This window comes from Ipomoea nil, unplaced genomic scaffold (genome assembly GCF_001879475.1).
Source record: "Ipomoea nil cultivar Tokyo-kokei standard unplaced genomic scaffold, Asagao_1.1 scaffold2826, whole genome shotgun sequence".
NCBI classification, from domain to species: domain Eukaryota; kingdom Viridiplantae; phylum Streptophyta; class Magnoliopsida; order Solanales; family Convolvulaceae; genus Ipomoea; species Ipomoea nil.
In genome coordinates, this window is record NW_017619254.1 from 2444608 (window position 1) to 2463735 (window position 19128).

Here is a 19128-nt window from a genome sequence, read left to right on the forward strand (position 1 = left end):
TAACATTATGTACATTCTTGAACAACGGTTTTTTTTTTTTTAAGAAAAAACTACTGTCATTCACTGGGGCGGGAAATTTCAAAAAAAAAAAATAATTAAAACGACGTCGTTTTGCATCTGGGCGCATAGTGCAACGCGCGCCGTGGTGTAGGATATAAATTGCCTGTGGTCCATGGTTGGGCCGGTCAAATTTTAAAATTTTTAAAATTTAAATAAAATTAATATAAAAAAATTAATAAAAGTATACTAAAATACTCTTGATAGTTTAAACATACATTAATACATTTATATTTTATATTTTTAAACATAATAATAACTAATAAAGTAATAAGTCCAAATAAATAATTAAATACATAATGCATTATCTATAAGTCCATAAAAAAGCATTTATACAATGTACTAATTACTAATACACTTTATACACACACAAACTACGTGGCTTTGGCATCCCCTCGCAAAGTTTGTCATTTGATGGGGTTGACTAAGAGCATCTATAATAGTATAGGATTTTTGTTGGTTTTTATGTGCTAAATAGGAGTGCGAAGGAGCAAGAAAAAAAAAAGGAGAAAAAGGAAAAAGAAAAAAAAAAACAAGGAGCCTGACATGGAACTAGAGAAAAAAAAATTGAGCTGTAACGCACCAGCGGGGCGCGTGCAGTGCACGCACCCCGCTGGGTGTGCTGCGTCTCCACTCTCTAGCACGCAGAGACAGACGATCAATTTTGTTCCCTTTTCCAAATGTGGACTCCACAAAAATCGATTAATTTGCAAGAGTTAACTATCTCCAAAAACCCCACCTCACATCAGTAAACAGAATTTCTAGGAAAAAAAATAGCTAAAATGACTTTTTTTAGACAAGACGCACAATGTATTGTGCGCTCTGATGCACAGTATAACGATTGCTCAAAGATGATTTGGGCCGGGCCCAAGTTTAGCTTGACCATTTGGGCTGTTGCCTTCATTTCATTTCAATTTTTTTTAAAATAAAAAATAAAAAGAAAAAAGAAAAAAAGAGTAATCAACCAGAGAAGCAGCTGGTGAGCTAGGTAGAACAAACGCCGGGTCGTTGACCTGTTTCTAATCTCAATTTCCCGGTAAAATCCTAGGGTTCTCCGTCACTGAGCTTCAGCATATCTCTTAACTCTATACATCCATTGAACCCAAATTGGAGCTCTGAATTCATTAACGCGCACAATTGCTTTGGACGATGGCAGTAGATGAAGATGCTGGACAAGAATTCAAATCCGAAAAGAAGAAACCTCTTTCTGAGGATGAGAAAAGGTCTCTTCCCTCCCTCACCCCTTTCGATATTAAGCGAGAGATTAAGTGATTACCAAGAGAATTGAAAACTTAATATTAGTTTTCTGGATTATGCTCTTTCAGAAGAAAAAAGATTGTGCCCGGAAGTTTGATGAAAGCCGTGGTTAGGCCTGGTGGCGGTGAATCAAGACCTACCGAGGGTGATCAGGTTGTTTATTTGGTGTCTCATGATTAAAGCATGTAATTATGTACTTAAGAATGCATCCTTTGCTTACAGTAAGTTGCAGTAACGCAATATTGGTTTTGGATGATAAGCTACTGATGGTGATGATTACTACTGCTAATAGATGGAGAAAAACTTAGTTAATTTTTTTTTACCAATTATGTAGGTAGTATATCATTGTTCAGTTCGAACATTGGAAGGAGTTACTGTTGAGTCGACAAGGTCAGACCTTGGAGGTTAGTTTGTTACTAAAGTATGTTCAGAACTTTTGTTCTTTATATTAAAATATATTGTACGTGTTTGTGAAGTATACACAATGCATTTCTACTACTACCTTTTGATTGCTACTTGCCTACTTGCTTCTTTAGGATTTAATTACTATGACCTCATTTCCATACCAAAAAGCGTGCCACTGAATTGAAATGCCTCTCCTATTCTGTATTATGATTTCACAGGTAAGGGTATCCCAATAAGGCATGTTTTGGGGAAGAGCAAGATGCTTCTGGGGTTACTCGAAGGAATTCCCACAATGTTGAAGGGTGAAATTGCAGTGGTAAGTATTTGAGAATTTGATTTTGTAGCCAGTGTACTGCTGGGTTAGAATGTAACATTTGTTACTTGAATCAATAATTTTGTATCACACACCGAGTGTAATGCATTGCGTTATTTGTTTATTTTCTGAGTTTCAGTTCAAGATGAAACCAGAAATGCACTATGGGGAGGAAGATTGTCCAGTTTCAGTTTCTGACAGCTTTCCAAAGGAAGATGAACTTCATTTTGAGATTGAACTGATAGAATTCTCTAAAGTCAAGGCAAGATAATTATATATTCTGTTTCAATTCTTTTCCAACTCTTTTGGCTTTCAGTTTTTATATTCCACACTAGCTATGAAGTGCTTGTCAATTGCAACCCATGTTTCCTGGAGCCACAAATTGGCCCTTGATTACTGTTATACATGTCTATAAACTTATTTTTCCTTTTGCCAACTCTTACAAATATTTGGACACTCCATCTACTCCTAGGATTCATCCTTATTTATTATACCTTTTTTTTTTTCTTTGATCCTCAGGTTGTCAGTTCTGATCTGGGAGTCTTAAAGAAGGTATTGAGAACATGAATGAAGTTCTGCTTGGTTACATTTCATTAACTCTTTTCCTCTTTGTGACTTTCTCTTTTTGAGTTCTATATATCTTTGGACTCTTCCTGATGTGATGGTGTTGTCAAAAAAACATCTTTTATTATTTAGAACAACCTAGAAAATTCTTAGGTAGGTTTTTGTTGTGTGTGTGCACACGCGTATATTTCCCCATCTGTTTTTTGTTAGATGCACATATGGATTTCCGTTCTCTTTTGTGATGCTGAATTGCAAATAGTTATTAAGAAAGGTATAGACAATTTTATATGTAATGGACAATGTTTGAGAGGAGGGGTTTATAGAACGGTTGTGGATCAGTAAAGCTCCTTGCATGTTTATAAGGAAACCTTGTTTAAAAAATGTAAACTAAGGTGTAGTTGAGTAATGGCACATAAATTCTTTATCAATGCTTACTGTGCAGAAAATATAGTATGTGCTTTTGAGGATAAATTTAATTGCATAATTAATTGTTCTTGTCATTTCTCTATACAGGTTCTAGAAGAAGGACAGAGTTGGGAATCACCTAGGGAACCTTGTGAAGTAAAAGCCCGGTAAAGATGCGGACTTGATTTTCTTTGGCCATATCTTCTATGTCAGCTTGTGCACACACTCTGAGCTATATGTGCTTTCTATATTTTTATATTTTGGAAAAAATATTAGTTCTTAAATATTTTTAGGATTTCGGCAAAGTCGGGTGATGGAAAAGTGATTCTGTCTCATACTCAGAGTGAACCATATTCCTTTACTTTTGGTAAATCTGAGGTCAGCAATATATTCATTGACATTTTTCTCTTCTTTTATTTTCTTGATCCACATTATTCCCAAGTTTGCTTCAAATGAAAGTTCTACTGTCCGCATGGTTTTTTGAAACCTCATTATTCGTGTATCGTGCTGCAGTATTGGGTAATTTGATCTCTCTGTACAGGGCAAGCCTTAAAAGACCTTGCCTCTGGTCTGTTACTTTGATGTATATGCACTGATCATGTTTTTATTTTGGTTTGTCAAGATTAGATACCAGTAGGTCTTGAAATGGGAATAGGATCAATGTCACGGGGAGAGAAAGCAGTGGTTTATGTTACACGTCAATACTTTAGTCAATCTCCTCTAATGGCTATAACAGAAGACATTGAGGAAATTCATTTTGAGGTGGAGCTTGTCCACTTCATTCAGGTGAATACTTCTCATTTTAATAATTTGGTACGGCCATACGTACTTCAAGAGTCCTTGTTTTCAATGCAAAATAATTTGATATGGCTATTTCACTTTTCATTTTAATAATCAACTCTTGTTTTGGCTAATGTTAGTACTATAATTTCTTCAACTTTCAATTGAAATAATGCGTCTTAAATGTGTTGAAATTGCTATTGCTTCCAGAGTCCAAATTTTAAATGCCAAATGATTTGATACAACTATTTCACTTATCATTTTAATAACAACTTTTTTGGCTGACTTTAGTACCAGTATCTCTTCAACTTCCTATCAGAAAACAAATGTCCTAAATGCCTTGGTGTCTGTGCAGGTACGAGATGTGCTTGGAGATGGACGCTTAATTAAACGTCGCATTCGTGATGGAAGAGGTGTCTCCCTAGTCCCTAGTCCCTAGTCCCTTCAAACCTTGCCCTTAGGGATAATTTTATTTTAGGAGCCAGCTTTAATTCTGATTCTTTATTGAACTTGTACTTAATGATGGGGTGATTTTATGTGATCCTTACTATAACTTGAATTTTCACTGTATTAAGCTAGATGTTAATGTATACGGGTAACTGATTTTTTATTCTGTAAAATTATTAGGTGACTTTCCTATGGATTGCCCTCTCCAGGACAGTCTTCTGCATGTCCACTACAAGGGCATGCTTCTTAATGAAGAAAAGACAGTCTTCTATGATACAAAATTTGACAACAATGGTCAGCCTTTGGAGTTCAGTTCTGGAGAGGGACTTGTAAGTCAATTGAACCATGTAAAATTCATGTATTCATAATTTTGTTTGCGTAACTTGTTTTGCTTTCTAATTATATACAAAATCTATTCTTGAATGATGAAAGTCTTCCTTTTCTGCATCAGGTTCCTGAAGGATTTGAGATGTGTGTTCGTCTGATGTTGCCAGGAGAGATTGCTCTTGTCACATGCCCTCCTGATTATGCTTATGATAAATTTGAAAGGTTTTTTTTTTTCATCATCACATCATTTGACAACCCCATATTATTAAACTTTGTACTGATAGCATTATTCAAATTCGTCTATAATATGATCAGGCCTGCTAATGTTCCTGAAGGTGCCTATGTCCAGTGGGAAATTGAACTTCTAGATTTTAGTACACCGAAGGTAATTGAACCAGTCAACCAACTACCAACAGTTAGCTACTAATTAGGCAAAAGGGGAAGCACTGTGCTGCACTGGCAATGGAGGGGAATGATTTATCTGCTCTGTAATTTAGTGTTATTTATTCTGTTTGCTTATATTGATATTTCTCATTCATGCAATAATTGTTACAGGATTGGACTGGCTTCAATTTTAGAGAAATAATGGAAGATGTTGAGAAGATTAAAGGCACGGTATATATTAGATGACAGTTTGGAGGAATCACAAGCCAAAATACCTTCTGAACTATCCACTTCTCTCTTCCCTCTGTATCTGTATTTATCTGTAATGACCCACACGTAGGAAAGGTTTCTGTTTGTTAGGAATTCTTCCATTGTCCGGATATGTTCTCGTTCCATTTGCATTTGTGCTTCTATTTTTAGTTAGTAAATTCAAAGGTTGCCCTATGGGAACTGAGATTGTTCTCTGATATAATCCTTCAATGGACACTCATCTGTTGTAATTTCTTTTACAGGGAAACAGGCTTTTTAAGGAAGGAAAGTTTGAACTTGCAAAGTCAAAGTATGAGAAGGCATGTACTATTCTTACTTCCAAGTTTGTTGGAATCCAATAAAAATTCCATCTACACAACCTGCCCCTTGAAGTTTCAATCTATGTTGGAATTTATTTTATTTGTTTTACAGGTTCTTCGTGAATTTAATCATGTTAATCCTCAAGATGATGAAGAGGGAAAGGAATTCTCTGAAACCAGGGTATATATTTTTAACAGGAATACTGAAATTAAAAATTTTCTTCGTCTGCTGACATATCTTTTAGCTAGTTAAAGAATGAAAGGTTACTATTAACAGTTTGACTAATGTCATTATGCACCTGTGTGTTAGTCACATTTTTTATTCTTCTAAACCCATTTTTCCTCTGTAATGTGCATTCTTTTGGTATGTAGAATTTGTTGCATCTTAATGTTGCTGCCTGCTATCTGAAGATGGGAGAGCACAGAAAGTCAATAGAGGCATGTAATAAGGTAACGTCAACTTGATTCAGAGTATAATACAGTAGTACAACATGTGGTTGCATCTGTCTGCACCACTCTTGGAATTCATTCATTTACTCTTCATATGAGCAGCTATTAATATCAGTATATGCTATTTCCTCATTTTTTAATTTATATACTGAACCATTTTGTATGTAATTGAAGGGTGTGTCTCTAGCTTAATATAATTGATGTTTCTGATTCAGGTGTTAGATGCGAATCCTGTTCATGTCAAAGCATTTTATCGACGTGGAATGGCTTACATGGCGGGTGGAGATTTTGAGGAAGCAAGGGATGATTTTAACAAGGTAAATATTCTAGTTCTGGCCAGCCACATAATGACTTCATTGCTGAGTTGAGCAACCATATGATAGAACATTTACAATGTTTTGAATTGATTTGGATGGGGTTGTAGATGATGAGCATTGACAAGTCATCTGAGACAACAGCGAAGGCAGCTCTCATGAAACTAAAAAAGGAGGAACAGGTGAGCAGGATTTTGGTATTTAAAACATACTCTTTTTCCCATTCAAGAGTGGATTTATGGTTCTAATTTCCAGTATTTGATGAGCAGGAAGTCCACAAGAGAGCTCGTAAGCAATTTAAAGGGCTGTTTGACAAAAGACCTGGAGAAATCGCAGAAGTTGATACCAGTGAAACAGGTGCCATGGATGCAAGTGAAAATGACGAAGACAACAATGAAACCAGAGGCTTACTTACAACTGAAGATAGTATGAATGAGACTGAAGCGGTTCCCCCTAGCACGGGTATTTTGTCCAAGCTTAGAAGACTGTTTGCATCTATTGGCCTAAACAGATGTGCCATATTGTGAGTGTGGGTTCTGGGCAGCTGAATTATATTGCCCTTGTTATGACTACTCCTCAACACGTCAAAGTGCGTGGGTAGTTTTCTACTTTTCTGTCACCATTCATGGTGAAAAAAGCTCGAGTCTGTAAACTCACGCACTACCTTTTTTGAACCAATGAAACTTGGAAAATACAGATCGAATAACAGAAAAAACTCAAATTATATGCATCCCGGTACTCTTTTTCTAATTGAAAACATAACATATGCGCTATAGTGCTTATTATATTAGTCGACCGGGAGTTACTGCACTTTAACTGTCATTCTTGCTTTATATATATATATATATATATATATATATATATATATATATATATATATATATATATATATATATATTGCCTTTAATCACAAAATAAACTTTATTACAACACCTAGCTCGGACTGGGATCATTACTACATTAAAGTAAAAACATATATATATGCAGATCAATCAGAGGAATAAAGCACATGCAGATAGATACTTGAGTTGTGGAATTAAGTTTGCGCAAACGTACATACGTCAGACTTTAGGAATGGTGTCGGCGGCACTGTGGCGGAGCGCACGGAACTTGACAGCAAAATAGCCGAAAGCATGGCCGGCCACCGCAACTATAAACACTCCGAGGTTAAACGACATGATTGAGAGCATAAGCAGGTAAGCCAGCGCGATGCGAAGGGCATAAACGCCGGTCTGAGCCAAAGCACCAAGCGCCGGCGTCGTAGCCCGGTTGACCGCCGCAGTAACCGACAAGATCTCAATGGAGAATGCTAGAAAGAACACAAAGACCAAGGCTAGTACGTACATTCCGAGGTTGTTGTTTGGCCATCCATTGAACAGAATGGTCACGTTCTTACTCCAGAAGAAGCTATCGTGCATGGCGTTCATGTTCATCCCACCGCCACTGTACATTGAAGATGGTGATGAGCCAGACGGCGTCATGATCATCACAAATATTCTCGAGAACCACAAGAAGAAGAAGCTGAAAGAGAAATGCACATTACAGTATAAATAACTACAATTATATTAATGAAATAATAATTAAAAAGGAAAGGCCAATGTACGTTGACTTCTGCTATAACTTCTTCTTTTGGACGTGAATACTCCGCCGGGTATATATATATATATATATATATATATATATATATATATATATATATATATATATATATATATATATATATATCGTTGTCGAATTATTTAGTGACGATGAAACGCATTGATTGGGACGATTATATTGTTTCACTTGGAATCCTTTTTCTTGTCAATATTTTTGTTTGTTAGTTCGATGATCATATCGGTCACATGCTGGTTTGGTTGTGCTGTCCAATCTCCAACGCATGCAGCAGTTATAATTCAATCTCTAATATGCTTAGCTTCTTTGGCTTTTAAAAAAAAAAAAAAATCATAACTTCATTAATTCAAAGATTCAATTCAAACAAGAATCGAATATAACCAAACTAGAGGACCAGTTTGAAAACGAGTTGTTCGAGTCAATGCGTGAACAGACTTATTCACTGATCAAGAAATAAACTGAACAAACACTGTATCAAAGTGTCGTTTAAGATCACGACATTCTTGTATCAAAGCTTTTTGAGTTTGATTGTGCATGTGTTGTAGCTCCATCTATAATTCATATTAACTTTATTGTTGAATTATTCAACTATATTATTGCTATTAATATCAAATCAAAAGACCTGTCAATCCTATTAAAATAAAATAATTCGTTAAATACATTGTGATGATTAAAGTAATAATGTTATGATTTATGAATATCGATCTTATTAAACATTTTTGGGACACGAATACTAGAGAAGTGTTTGAAACCATACGGAGTGAGGCAAACACATCTGAAGTTCAAACTGTTTGTTTACACGTTAAAATGAACAAATTTTCATATAATTTCGCAAAACACAACCCAAAATAAAAGATTAATTAATTAATTAAAAGAAAAAAAGAGTTATAATTTATTTCATTGCACACCCAGAAAGGCCAGAAGCCCATTAAACTCGGAATCTGACGAGCATCTTTAGGAAGCCTTTTTGAAGAGTGGGCTTCCGAAAACGACATACCCAACCGCATGCCCCACGGCCGCCGTGATAAAAACACCACCGTTGTACGACATCACCGCCAGCATCACCATGTACGCAAATCCGGCACGAATCGCGTGAATCCCGGACTGGAAGGCCACCGCCGCCACCCGGTTGGATCCGGGTTTAACCAAGTTGAGATTGGAGAGAAACTCCACCATAACCGCCAGCACAAAAACCACAATCAAGCTCAGAGCGTACATTCCGGAGCTCCGGCCGGGCCAACCCGGGAAGAGGAACTCAACGTTTTTTCCCCAGTAGAATGAGTGGTGCCAGAACAGCGATTTCGAGTGCCCGGTCGGCGGCGGCGGCGGCGCGTTCGTGTTGTGGTGTATTGGGAGAAGGTATGAAGAGTCCATTAAAAGCGAGGGAGTTTGGGGAATGGAAATGTGGGGAAGGAGGAAAGGGTTTAAGGAGGGAGTGTGAAAGTGTAAAGGGGAAGAAAATGGCAGTGGAGACCGAAAATGGAGATTCGGTGTGCCGAGTGAAAGAGGTACAGAAGGCATATTTTTTGCTCTTTAGTCAGAAGGGAATATTGCGGCATCACTAGTTCGCAAGCAATCTCAATTCTCAACGCACATTCTTAATTCAACCAAAGCACATTGCCCGATTTAGGCGGTGGACAGCTTCTGGACTTTTTCCGGCATCTCCTTGGACAACATCACACCCACCACCCACCGCCTTCGGCCGGTCAAATTTTTATGTTCATCAAGTATATTTTAATAGAGTAAATACTCAAAATAGTTAAATTCACAAATTGATCCTTCATTAATGATTTCAACCAATTAAGTTTTAACTTTTTAATTTTGACCCAATTAAGTCCTCCGTCTATTTGACCGTTTGTTGATCGTTATCTAAGAGGATATTTATGTAATTGCAAAACTCCATAGTATAGATTACAGAAACACTTATAAACACATGTCCACGTGTAAACATCCGCTTTTCTCTCTGCAGTCAGTGTTCTTCCCGGTGCAATCCTTCCGCTTCAGATCTTCGAGTTTCGGTACCGAATCATGATGCACACTTTGCTGCAGACCGATCTCTGATTCAGGGTCATTTACTCCGATAGCATGCCAATGACGCCACCGAGGTGGGCTGCATCGGGGAAGTGGTGAAGCACGGGCACCTCGTTGACGACCGCTTCTTCCTAATCTGCAAAGGCCAGGAGCGGTTCCAGGTCACGAAGTTGGCCGGACCAAACCGTACTTGGTGGCGGAGGTCACGTTGCTGGAAGACCGACCACGTGACAGGGAGGAGGATCTCGAATCGCTTGCCTCCGAAGTCGAAACGTATATGAAAGACGTGATCCGATTATTCAACAGGCTTAACGGCAAGTCGAAAAAGGATGCCCAAGATCTACGACAGAACCTTTTCCCGACGTCGTTCTCGTTCTTCGTCGGAAGCACGTTCGATGGCGCGCTCAAAGAACAACAGGCGTTGATGGAGCTGGAAGACATGGCCATGTGGCTAAAAATGGAGAAAGAACATTGAAATTACATATATATCCTCATAGAAAACGGTCAAATAGATGGAAGACTTAATTGGATCAAAATTAAAAAATTAAGGACTTAATTGGTTGAAATCAATAGTCGAGGATCAATTTGTAAATTTAGCTATAGTCGAGGGACTATTTTGGATATTTACTCATTTAATATACTAAAATTATATTATTTATGTACTGAATGTACATTATTTAACACTTTTGTGTTTCGTTTTGTTTGATTAGCGTTATTTTTAATTTAATTTTTTATATAATAGTAAATTTAATATTAATATATAAAATTTATATATTTAGAGAAATTTTATTAAAAATAATATTAAACAAAAAAATATATTTAAAATTAATTAAGAAAATAAGTAAAAATAACAAATGAATAGTAAACCTGACAAACAAAATAAAGAGAATTTATTATTTAAATAATATGTTTTTAATATATTAAAAATATAGTTTTTATTTATGATCCGTGTGGAGACCATGATCCAAAGAATAATGATTGTTCGGATGACTTCTAAACAACAATTATACTGTAGACTATGGTCTAAAATGGCAGACACTATAATGTATCTAAATTGACACGGTCTCACGTATTATTTTTATTATATTATCAAATGAAATTACACTTGAATTGAAATGAAACTGTAGTTGTGTTGAAATGAAATTGCAGTGTATACAAAAATACAAAATGGAACTGAATAACAATTTTACATATTTGAGTGTATATTGTCCAGCGAAACTATAGTTATATCAAAATGATATTCTAATTGTGTTGAAATGAAACTGCAATGCATATTTGATGTCTGCACCATAATACGTTGTGGACTGCGGTCAACAGTATAATTTGCCGCTTCTGAAATCTTGGGCCATTATTTCGGCCCAATTCTGCATTTTTTGGGTGCTAACTGCATTGGTATTCACATTTCACGATGAAGGTCCAATGAGCTTCAGCTACCTTTTGGAAGCCCAATAGATTCCAACCAAGACTTCGGCAAATTATTGCATGGACCAGGGTCCACACAATTGTGTGGACCATGAATATCAGATACATTTTTTATATATTAAAAGTACATTATTTTTATACTTACGGTACATTATTTTTGTATTGAAATTGCATTATATAAAATAATGTATCCTTAGTATATTAAAAATGTACGTTCAAAAAATGTACCTTATATATATAAATAATGTTCCCTTAGTTTATTAAAAATGTACTTTTTATTTATGGTCCACATAATTGTATGGACTATGGTTCATGCAATAATGATTGACTTCGGCAAATTATTGCATGGACCAGGGTCCACACAATTGTGTGGACCATGAATATCAGATACATTTTTAATATACTAAAAGTACATTATTTTTATACTTACGGTACATTATTTTTGTATTGAAATTGCATTATATAATATAATGTATCCTTAGTATATTAAAAATGTACATTCAAAAAATGTACCTTATATATATAAATAATGTTCCCTTAGTTTATTAAAAATGTACTTTTTATTTATGGTCCACATAATTGTATGGACGATGGTCCATGCAATAATGATTGTAAGACTTCTTTGGGATGTCTACCGGCATCAAACAAGGCCCATCATGACCACCCATCAACTTAGCTCCATTTTTGCCTTCCAATTTTGCCCATGCAAATTTGTATACGCCATTCAAATTTCGTTTATTTATGATGTCCCATGAAAAATTGATTGAAAATTTATGTCCATTTTTTTTAGTGAAACGTATAATTTTATTGGTGTGAAAGCACATAAATATGCAATACAAACAGATGTGACCAATTAGGGGTAATCTCAACCAAATTGGTCGGATAATCGACTTGATAACCTCAAGGTTCTAAGTTTGACTATTAATTTGAATTAATTAGCGAATGGTAACTTAAGCTGATTTATCTCATTGTAGTCTTTTGTCAAGGAATATCACAAAGTATACTTCTCATAATGCGTACATTCAAAAAGCGGTTACGAACTTTTTCCTAAATTAAAGTGGTGACCAAATTAATTACTTCATTAATTGGATGTAACTTAGTTTTGCAAAACCTTAAACTCATGTAGTTTATTGTTATTGTTACCTTTGTTATAAATCAAGATTGGCAACATTTAGTACTTAGCACGACATTGAAATATGATTTATTTTATTTTTTTCATAATTAAAGTGCAACCTATGTAACAATCAAACCTCTGCAGCTTCACTAATAAGGTTATAAGTATATGATACTTAAAAGTGTTTGCTTTAAGAAAATATTACTTCCTAATTATACAAAGAAAGTAAATGATCACAATCTCGTAGTTGCACCCATTGATTACACATGCATGCTTCAACTTCAAGCAATTTGCACTTATTACTCATCAACATGTAGGGTAGATCATAAATGAAAGTTGCATTGATATAGAATACATACACGAGGGGCAAACTTTCACCCACTCCATCACCCAAACTTTAATTTGTCTATGCCAAAGAGTGATTCTCTTAGCTAATTTATTTAACAAAAGAGTAAAGGTTCTTCAACTTGGAAATTCTATAAATTACATCCTTGACTCACTTAATATTTTGATTATTAGTCCACCAACAATTTTGATCTACCCTTATTTAAAGAATTAGTAAAATATCTTGCATTGTGCGATTATATAAACACTGGGAAAAAAAACTAGTAATAAAACTATTAAGAGAAAAGAACAATAGAAATAACTAATATATACTTCATGAACGAAGAAGAAAGGTAAGTTTGAAGGGACAAGATCAGGTGAGAATATCACCGAGATGTGAACATGTGAAAGAAAAAGTGCGTTGCATAAATTACAAAGTGTATCCTATTATATGTAAAAGTGTACTCAAGAAATGTATGAACTCTAAAAGTGCACCATACAAAACTACAATGTGCATCCGTTCTTGAGTTTTCCTTTTATACATGTCATAAGTTGCACGCATTCTTACATCTCATAAGATATAGTTTGTAGTTTTGCATAGTTCATGTTCTCATTTGGCCTTATCTATTTCCTAAATTCAGAAAGAATGTCAAATGCATACAAGAAAGTAAACACAATATATAAGTTAATTAACATGCAATTTATTACAACAACATATTTTTTTTGTCCGTGTTAATTAAAACCTTACTATCATTGATTTTTACATACTTTAGATTAAAAATATAGATATTAATTGATATGTTATTAATTATAATTCTTTTCTGTTAAAAAAAATTATAATTCTTTTCGGATTAGTAATAGACCTCAAGAACCTCAAGGTTAAATTATGGTATGACTTAGTAAACAAAAAGAGGGTTTATTACTATATATAAAATTATTGTTTTTAAACCATATATATATATTTATCTTACAAATAAAATTAATGTAAATATTATATTTATCGTTGAATATATAAGCTGATATATAGTTACATATATGAATATAATTTGGATGATTCATAGTGATGGTATGCCAACGGGGACAGGAAAGCAGTCCAAGATTGGAAGAATAGTATAAACAAGAAAGCCAAAAAGAAACCAAATGATGATAAAGAGAAAAAAAAAAAAAATCAATGATGGATGATTTCACAAAATAATAATTAAGAGGCCGGCGTGGGACAGATTTTCCCCAAGTCTTTTGTACCGCTTAGCCTTCTTTCTTCTTCGTGGTTTGTCCTACGTTTCACAGTGGAATTTCGCAAAGTAACAATATCTTTATTTAAATAATAATAATAATAATAATAATAATAATAATAATAATAATAATAATAAATACACCGTTGTAATTACAAAATAATCACCACATTTTACTTAATTTTTAGCATTTTTCTCATTTTTTCTTATCTTATGACACCTATTATCTCACTACTATAACTTATATATAGTACTGTGAGATTAATTTGATTAATTTCAATTTAAATTACGTTAACAAAGTTTGAATCTTAATCAAAGAAAAGTTTGTTATAGTATATATGTTTATTTATAACTCGTAGGTTGGGCTTTAAATTATAATAAAAGAAAAGGAAAATTGGTCACCGATTTGATGAACATTGACCAAACAACTAAGCATATTAGAATTATTTATTAAAACGTTAGGTTGGTGCAGGTTTTACACTCTCAGTGGCCATTACTTGAGTGCAATGTATGCCGCAGCATTATTACAAATCCAACACCATGCATCTGCACGATCGGAACCACGAAAAGTTAATACCACAATAATTGATATCTGAAAATAATAATAATAATAATAATAATATAATTATATTAATAATAATGTCAATGACATTGTGGTCTAGTAACACGAAGTGATTTCCTCAAATGGGAGGTCATGAGTTTGATCACCAATGAGGGTGATATTGACTCTTTGTGCTTCAGTAGGTTGAGAAAGTAGTTATGAATAAATATTACATTGTAACATTGGGGAAACCTTCGTCGTGAATACAGACCACCACGGCGAGAGTATGTGAATTGAGAAGTCCAAATAGTATTCAGACCACCACGGCGAGAGTATGTGAATTGAGAAGTCCAAATAGTACACGTGTATAGAGATATAGAATATGACAATCAATTATATATCTTGTTTAGTTGATATCACATAATAATAGAGTTTGGGGAAATCTTCGTCTCTGTTCGAAATGTGTTGTTAATTAGTTGGCAAGAAATTACATGCATGTCTAGTGGCTATCTTTGGAATATTTTGGAGGTGTGAAAACGGACCATCATGATGAGACTATGTGAATTGAGAAGTCCAAATAGTACATTACATGTGTATAGGGATAGAATATGACAATCAATTATCTTGATTAGTTGATATCACACACGATTTTGAGCTGATTTGAACCAATTTGTTATGGATCGAATAATTTAAACTAATTTTATTTTTTGTGATTCTTTATTAGCTATGATTACAAGAAGTGATTTACTCATTACACATATACAATCAAATAGTGACTGCAAGTTTCCGTCTTCTCCAAAAATAACAACACTACTCTTTTCTTATGAAAACTTTTTCCAAAAGCATTTATCAACAGACAGGTTAGGTATATCATATATTGTACCGTATAGCTTGCTTATTTAATAATGATATTTATTGTGTTTGTCATTTGGGCGTGGGTAATTTTACAGACATAAATTGCTTCGATATCAATCAATATATATACCTAGGGATGTCTGTACATGTATGTACATTATCAATAATGTTTCAACTGTCATGCATGACAAGTAATGAATAATACAAAATAATGTCAATAATTTTTTATGATATGCTAGTAACAACAAAAAAACTAGCTCAAGTTCATTGGATAATTGACTTTCACATAGTTCAAAATTCAATTCATTGTCTCCTTCTCTAAATAATTTATTGACATTTTTTGTTTGAACCGACCAATTATAAATAATTCAAAGCACACGTTTAAATAATGACCTCGAATTTTTCGTAAATCGATATTTAAAAATTAACCAGTTTGGTTGGATAGTTGTGCACTACCATCCATTAAGAGAGATCGAAAGTTTAAAATTCCCTGTCGTATTGAGAATATTATACCATGAACTATGGTCTACCTTGCATTTGTACACGCAACTGACACATTCTGTACATATAGTTAATCGTTTCTGTACATGTAAATAAATTGAAGGCACATCACGTGATAATTATAAACACATAACATGATAACTACATATACATAAATTGTTAACTGCATGTACATAATATGTTAACTAACATCTTATGTATCTATAATTAAACCTAGGGAAAATGGCACTTTTTCCCCCTTTGTTATATACTTATAGCACTTTTCCCCCCTAAATTATTTAAGTGGCAGTTTTTCCCCTGATATATTAAATGGACATATTTACCCTTAAAATAAATATTTCATTTATTTTTCTTCTCCAACAAATTATAACCACGATTTGAAAAAATAAAATACATTAAGTGTTAAATTTAGAATATTTTAAAAATTAAAAAAAAATTAAAAGAAAGTTTGAACCAACCGTTCAAATTGGATCCAAAATCGTGAACCGACGGTTCAAAATAAAACTCAAATCGCGATTATATATACTTATATGTGAGAGTCAATATAAATGCGGAAAAAAACATGCACTATTTGCAAATATTATAATTCTAATTTAAGCTATTGCTAGTAGTTGTTCCGATTTGAACCTCCGGTTCACGGTTTAGGATCCATTTTTTTCCATTTCACGATTTTAATAAACGGAAACCCAAATATTGGGTTATGTTATGAATCATAACCGAAATTTTTTAATTTGATTGCTATAGTGTTTGGTTCAGTTCGAACCGAACCGTGGTCATCCCTACGTATAAACAATAATTTGGTGAAGAAGAGAAATAAATAAAATATTTGTTTTAAGGGTAGAAATGTCCATTTAATATTATCAGGGGGAAAAACCGCCACTTCTATAATAATTGAGGGAGCAAATGTGAATGCATGAATAACTCAGGGGGAAAAAGTGCTATAAGCATATAACACAGGGAGAAAAAGTGTCATTTTCCCTTAAACTTATTATGTACCTGCAGTTAACAATTTATAATGTGTTTGTAGTTTTAATGTTATGTATCTGTAATTACCATGTTATATGCCTTCGATTTGTTTATATATAGGCATAGAAATTGTTGACTGCAGTCACATAATTTTTTTTACTAGAATTCACAATGTAATATGAGCCTTGGTCCATAGTATAACAATTACTCATATTGATAAATCAATATATATAGCCAACACTTTATACCTTAATTAGTTTGACCCAATGCGAACAGAAATTAGTCTAAATATGATATGAGCTTAACGATGTCTCTTATAAGAACAAATTGCACTTTTGGTCCTGTGAGTATTAGGGTACTGACAATTTGAGTACGTGACTTTCAAAATTCCCAATTTAAACCTTTAACTATGCAATTTTTGGCAGATTTGGTCCTCCGGGCCAAATTGCCGACCAATTTTGGCCGGAAAAAGATTTAATGCTTCGAATTAATTTCTGATGAGGGTAAAAACGTCATTTCTTATATATTGTAGCAACGGCGAATCAAAACGGTGAGTACCCACCCTGTCCCTGTGCCCCCAATCCGAGTTCAATCGCCGGAAAATACAGCCTAACTCCGCGGATTCCGACCTTCCACGCGTTGCCAACGTCAAAGTCCGTTCATCTTCCCCGCGCTTTCCGCCTCCTGCCACCCCGTCTTCCACCGATACCCCCACGGCCGGAGCCCAGCGTAAGATCGGCATCGCCGTAGACCTCAGCGACGAGTCTGCCTTCGCCGTCAAGTGGGCGGTCCACCACTACCTCCGTCCCGGGGACGCCGTCATACTCCTCCATGTCCGCCCCACCTCTGTTCTCTATGGAGCTGACTGGGGTTCTGTTGACCTCCATCGTCGACACTGACAACGAGGAGTCGCAGCAGAAGCTGGAGGATGATTTCGACACTTTTACTACTACTAAGGCCACCGATATGAAGGAGAGGCTCTGCCTCAAGGTCGAAAGGCTGGTACTCAGTGCCGTCATCATGGGGAGCCGTGGATTTGGGGCTACTAAGAGAGGAAACGACGGAAGGCTTGGCAACGTTAGTGATTACTGTGTTAGACATTGCGTTTGCCCTGTAGTTGTTGTTAGATATCCCGATGAGAAGGACAGTGGAAATGCTAGTGGTGAACCTATTGTCTCTGTGGCCTCAGTGGAGGAAGAAGAAGACGAGCCGGAGTACCATGATGCTCATGATGATCGAAATACACTCGCAATGACGTTTTTACCCTCATCAGAAATTAATTCGAAGCATTAAATCTTTTTCCGGCCAAAATTGGCCGGCAATTTGGTCCGGAGGACCAAATCTGCCAAAAATTGCATAGTTAAAGGTTTAAATTGGGAGTTTTGAAAGTCACGTACTCAAATTGTCAGTACCCTAATACTCACAGGACCAAAAGTGCAATTTGTTCTCTCTTATAATTAGAGCTTACTCATAACATATCGTTGTCTTTTTTTTTTTTAAATATATAATTAATTAATTAAATTAAAGGTTAAGGGGTCGTTTACTTCATTTCTCTGTTTTTCCATTTCCAGTTTTCCATTTCTCCATTTTTCCATTTTTCCTTCTCCATTTCTCCAGTTTTCCATTTCTCCAATTTTCTAATTTTCATTCCCCATTCCTCCAGTTTTTAAGTTCTCTAATTTTCTGATTTTATTAAATACAATCATCTCATATAGCATTTGTACATTTCTACAACAAAGATAATAATAATAATAATAATAATAATAATAATAATAATAATAATAATAATAATAATAATAATAATAATAATAATACTCATTTTTCTAATTTTCTGATTTTATTAAATACAATCATCTCATATAGCATTTGTACATTTCTACAACAAAGATAATAATAATAATAATAATAATAATAATAATAATAATAATATTCATTTCTCTAATTTTCTGATTTTATTAAATAAATAAATATTATCATATAGCATTTGTACATTTCTACAACAAAGATAATAATAATAATAATAATAATAATAATAATAATAATAATAATAATAATAATAATAATAATAATAATAATAATAATAATAATAATAACAAGAGAAAAGGAAAAAAGAAAAAAAAAACATAATAATAATAATAATTGAAGAAGAAAAACTGAAGAAGAGGCGCCTAAGAGAAAACTGAAGAAAAACATAATAATAATAATAATAATAATAATAATAATAATAATAATAATAATAATAATAATAATAATAAT

At 34.2% G+C, this 19128-nt stretch overlaps 3 protein-coding genes and 1 pseudogene across 3 annotated transcripts; 2 read left to right on the forward strand and 2 right to left on the reverse strand.

The window, feature by feature from the left end:
* Positions 1–1006: 1006 nt before the first annotated feature.
* Positions 1007–7062, forward strand: LOC109159031 (peptidyl-prolyl cis-trans isomerase PASTICCINO1). The gene is made up of 20 exons (XM_019307019.1): positions 1007–1280; positions 1383–1467; positions 1649–1718; positions 1938–2035; positions 2172–2294; positions 2552–2584; positions 3110–3168; positions 3295–3379; positions 3629–3787; positions 4137–4194; positions 4409–4557; positions 4680–4777; positions 4871–4940; positions 5111–5170; positions 5452–5508; positions 5621–5689; positions 5881–5958; positions 6174–6275; positions 6383–6454; positions 6542–7062. The coding sequence occupies exons 1-20, from the start codon at positions 1207–1209 to the stop codon at positions 6797–6799; spliced, it is 1857 nt and encodes a 618-aa protein (XP_019162564.1). The 5' UTR covers positions 1007–1206; the 3' UTR covers positions 6800–7062.
* A 103-nt stretch (positions 7063–7165) lies between these two features.
* LOC109159033 (copper transporter 1-like) lies at positions 7166–7881 on the reverse strand. Its single transcript, XM_019307022.1, has 2 exons — positions 7876–7881; positions 7166–7769 (listed from the first exon to the last, which is right to left on the reverse strand). Exon 2 carries the CDS (start codon positions 7757–7759, stop codon positions 7334–7336), a length of 426 nt encoding a protein of 141 aa, XP_019162567.1. The 5' UTR covers positions 7760–7769; positions 7876–7881; the 3' UTR covers positions 7166–7333.
* A 788-nt stretch (positions 7882–8669) lies between these two features.
* Positions 8670–9407, reverse strand: LOC109158749 (copper transporter 6-like). Its single transcript, XM_019306648.1, has one exon. It carries the CDS (start codon positions 9405–9407, stop codon positions 8841–8843), a length of 567 nt encoding a protein of 188 aa, XP_019162193.1. The 3' UTR covers positions 8670–8840.
* Positions 9408–17179: 7772 nt separating this feature from the next.
* On the forward strand, positions 17180–18165 carry LOC109158750 (annotated as a pseudogene).
* The last annotated feature ends 963 nt before the right edge of the window (positions 18166–19128 follow it).

Bases quoted from the DNA above. Each gene is read 5' to 3' on its own strand.
- LOC109159033 (XM_019307022.1), bottom strand. From the start codon at position 7,759: ATGATCATGACGCCGTCTGGCTCATCACCATCTTCAATGTACAGTGGC.
- LOC109158749 (XM_019306648.1), bottom strand. From the start codon at position 9,407: ATGCCTTCTGTACCTCTTTCACTCGGCACACCGAATCTCCATTTTCGG.
- LOC109159031 (XM_019307019.1), top strand. From the start codon at position 1,207: ATGGCAGTAGATGAAGATGCTGGACAAGAATTCAAATCCGAAAAGAAG. The intron at 4,195-4,408 runs GTGTCTCCCTAG...TAAAATTATTAG, and splicing joins TCGCATTCGTGATGGAAGAG to GTGACTTTCCTATGGATTGC. The intron at 5,959-6,173 runs GTAACGTCAACT...TTTCTGATTCAG, and splicing joins CAATAGAGGCATGTAATAAG to GTGTTAGATGCGAATCCTGT.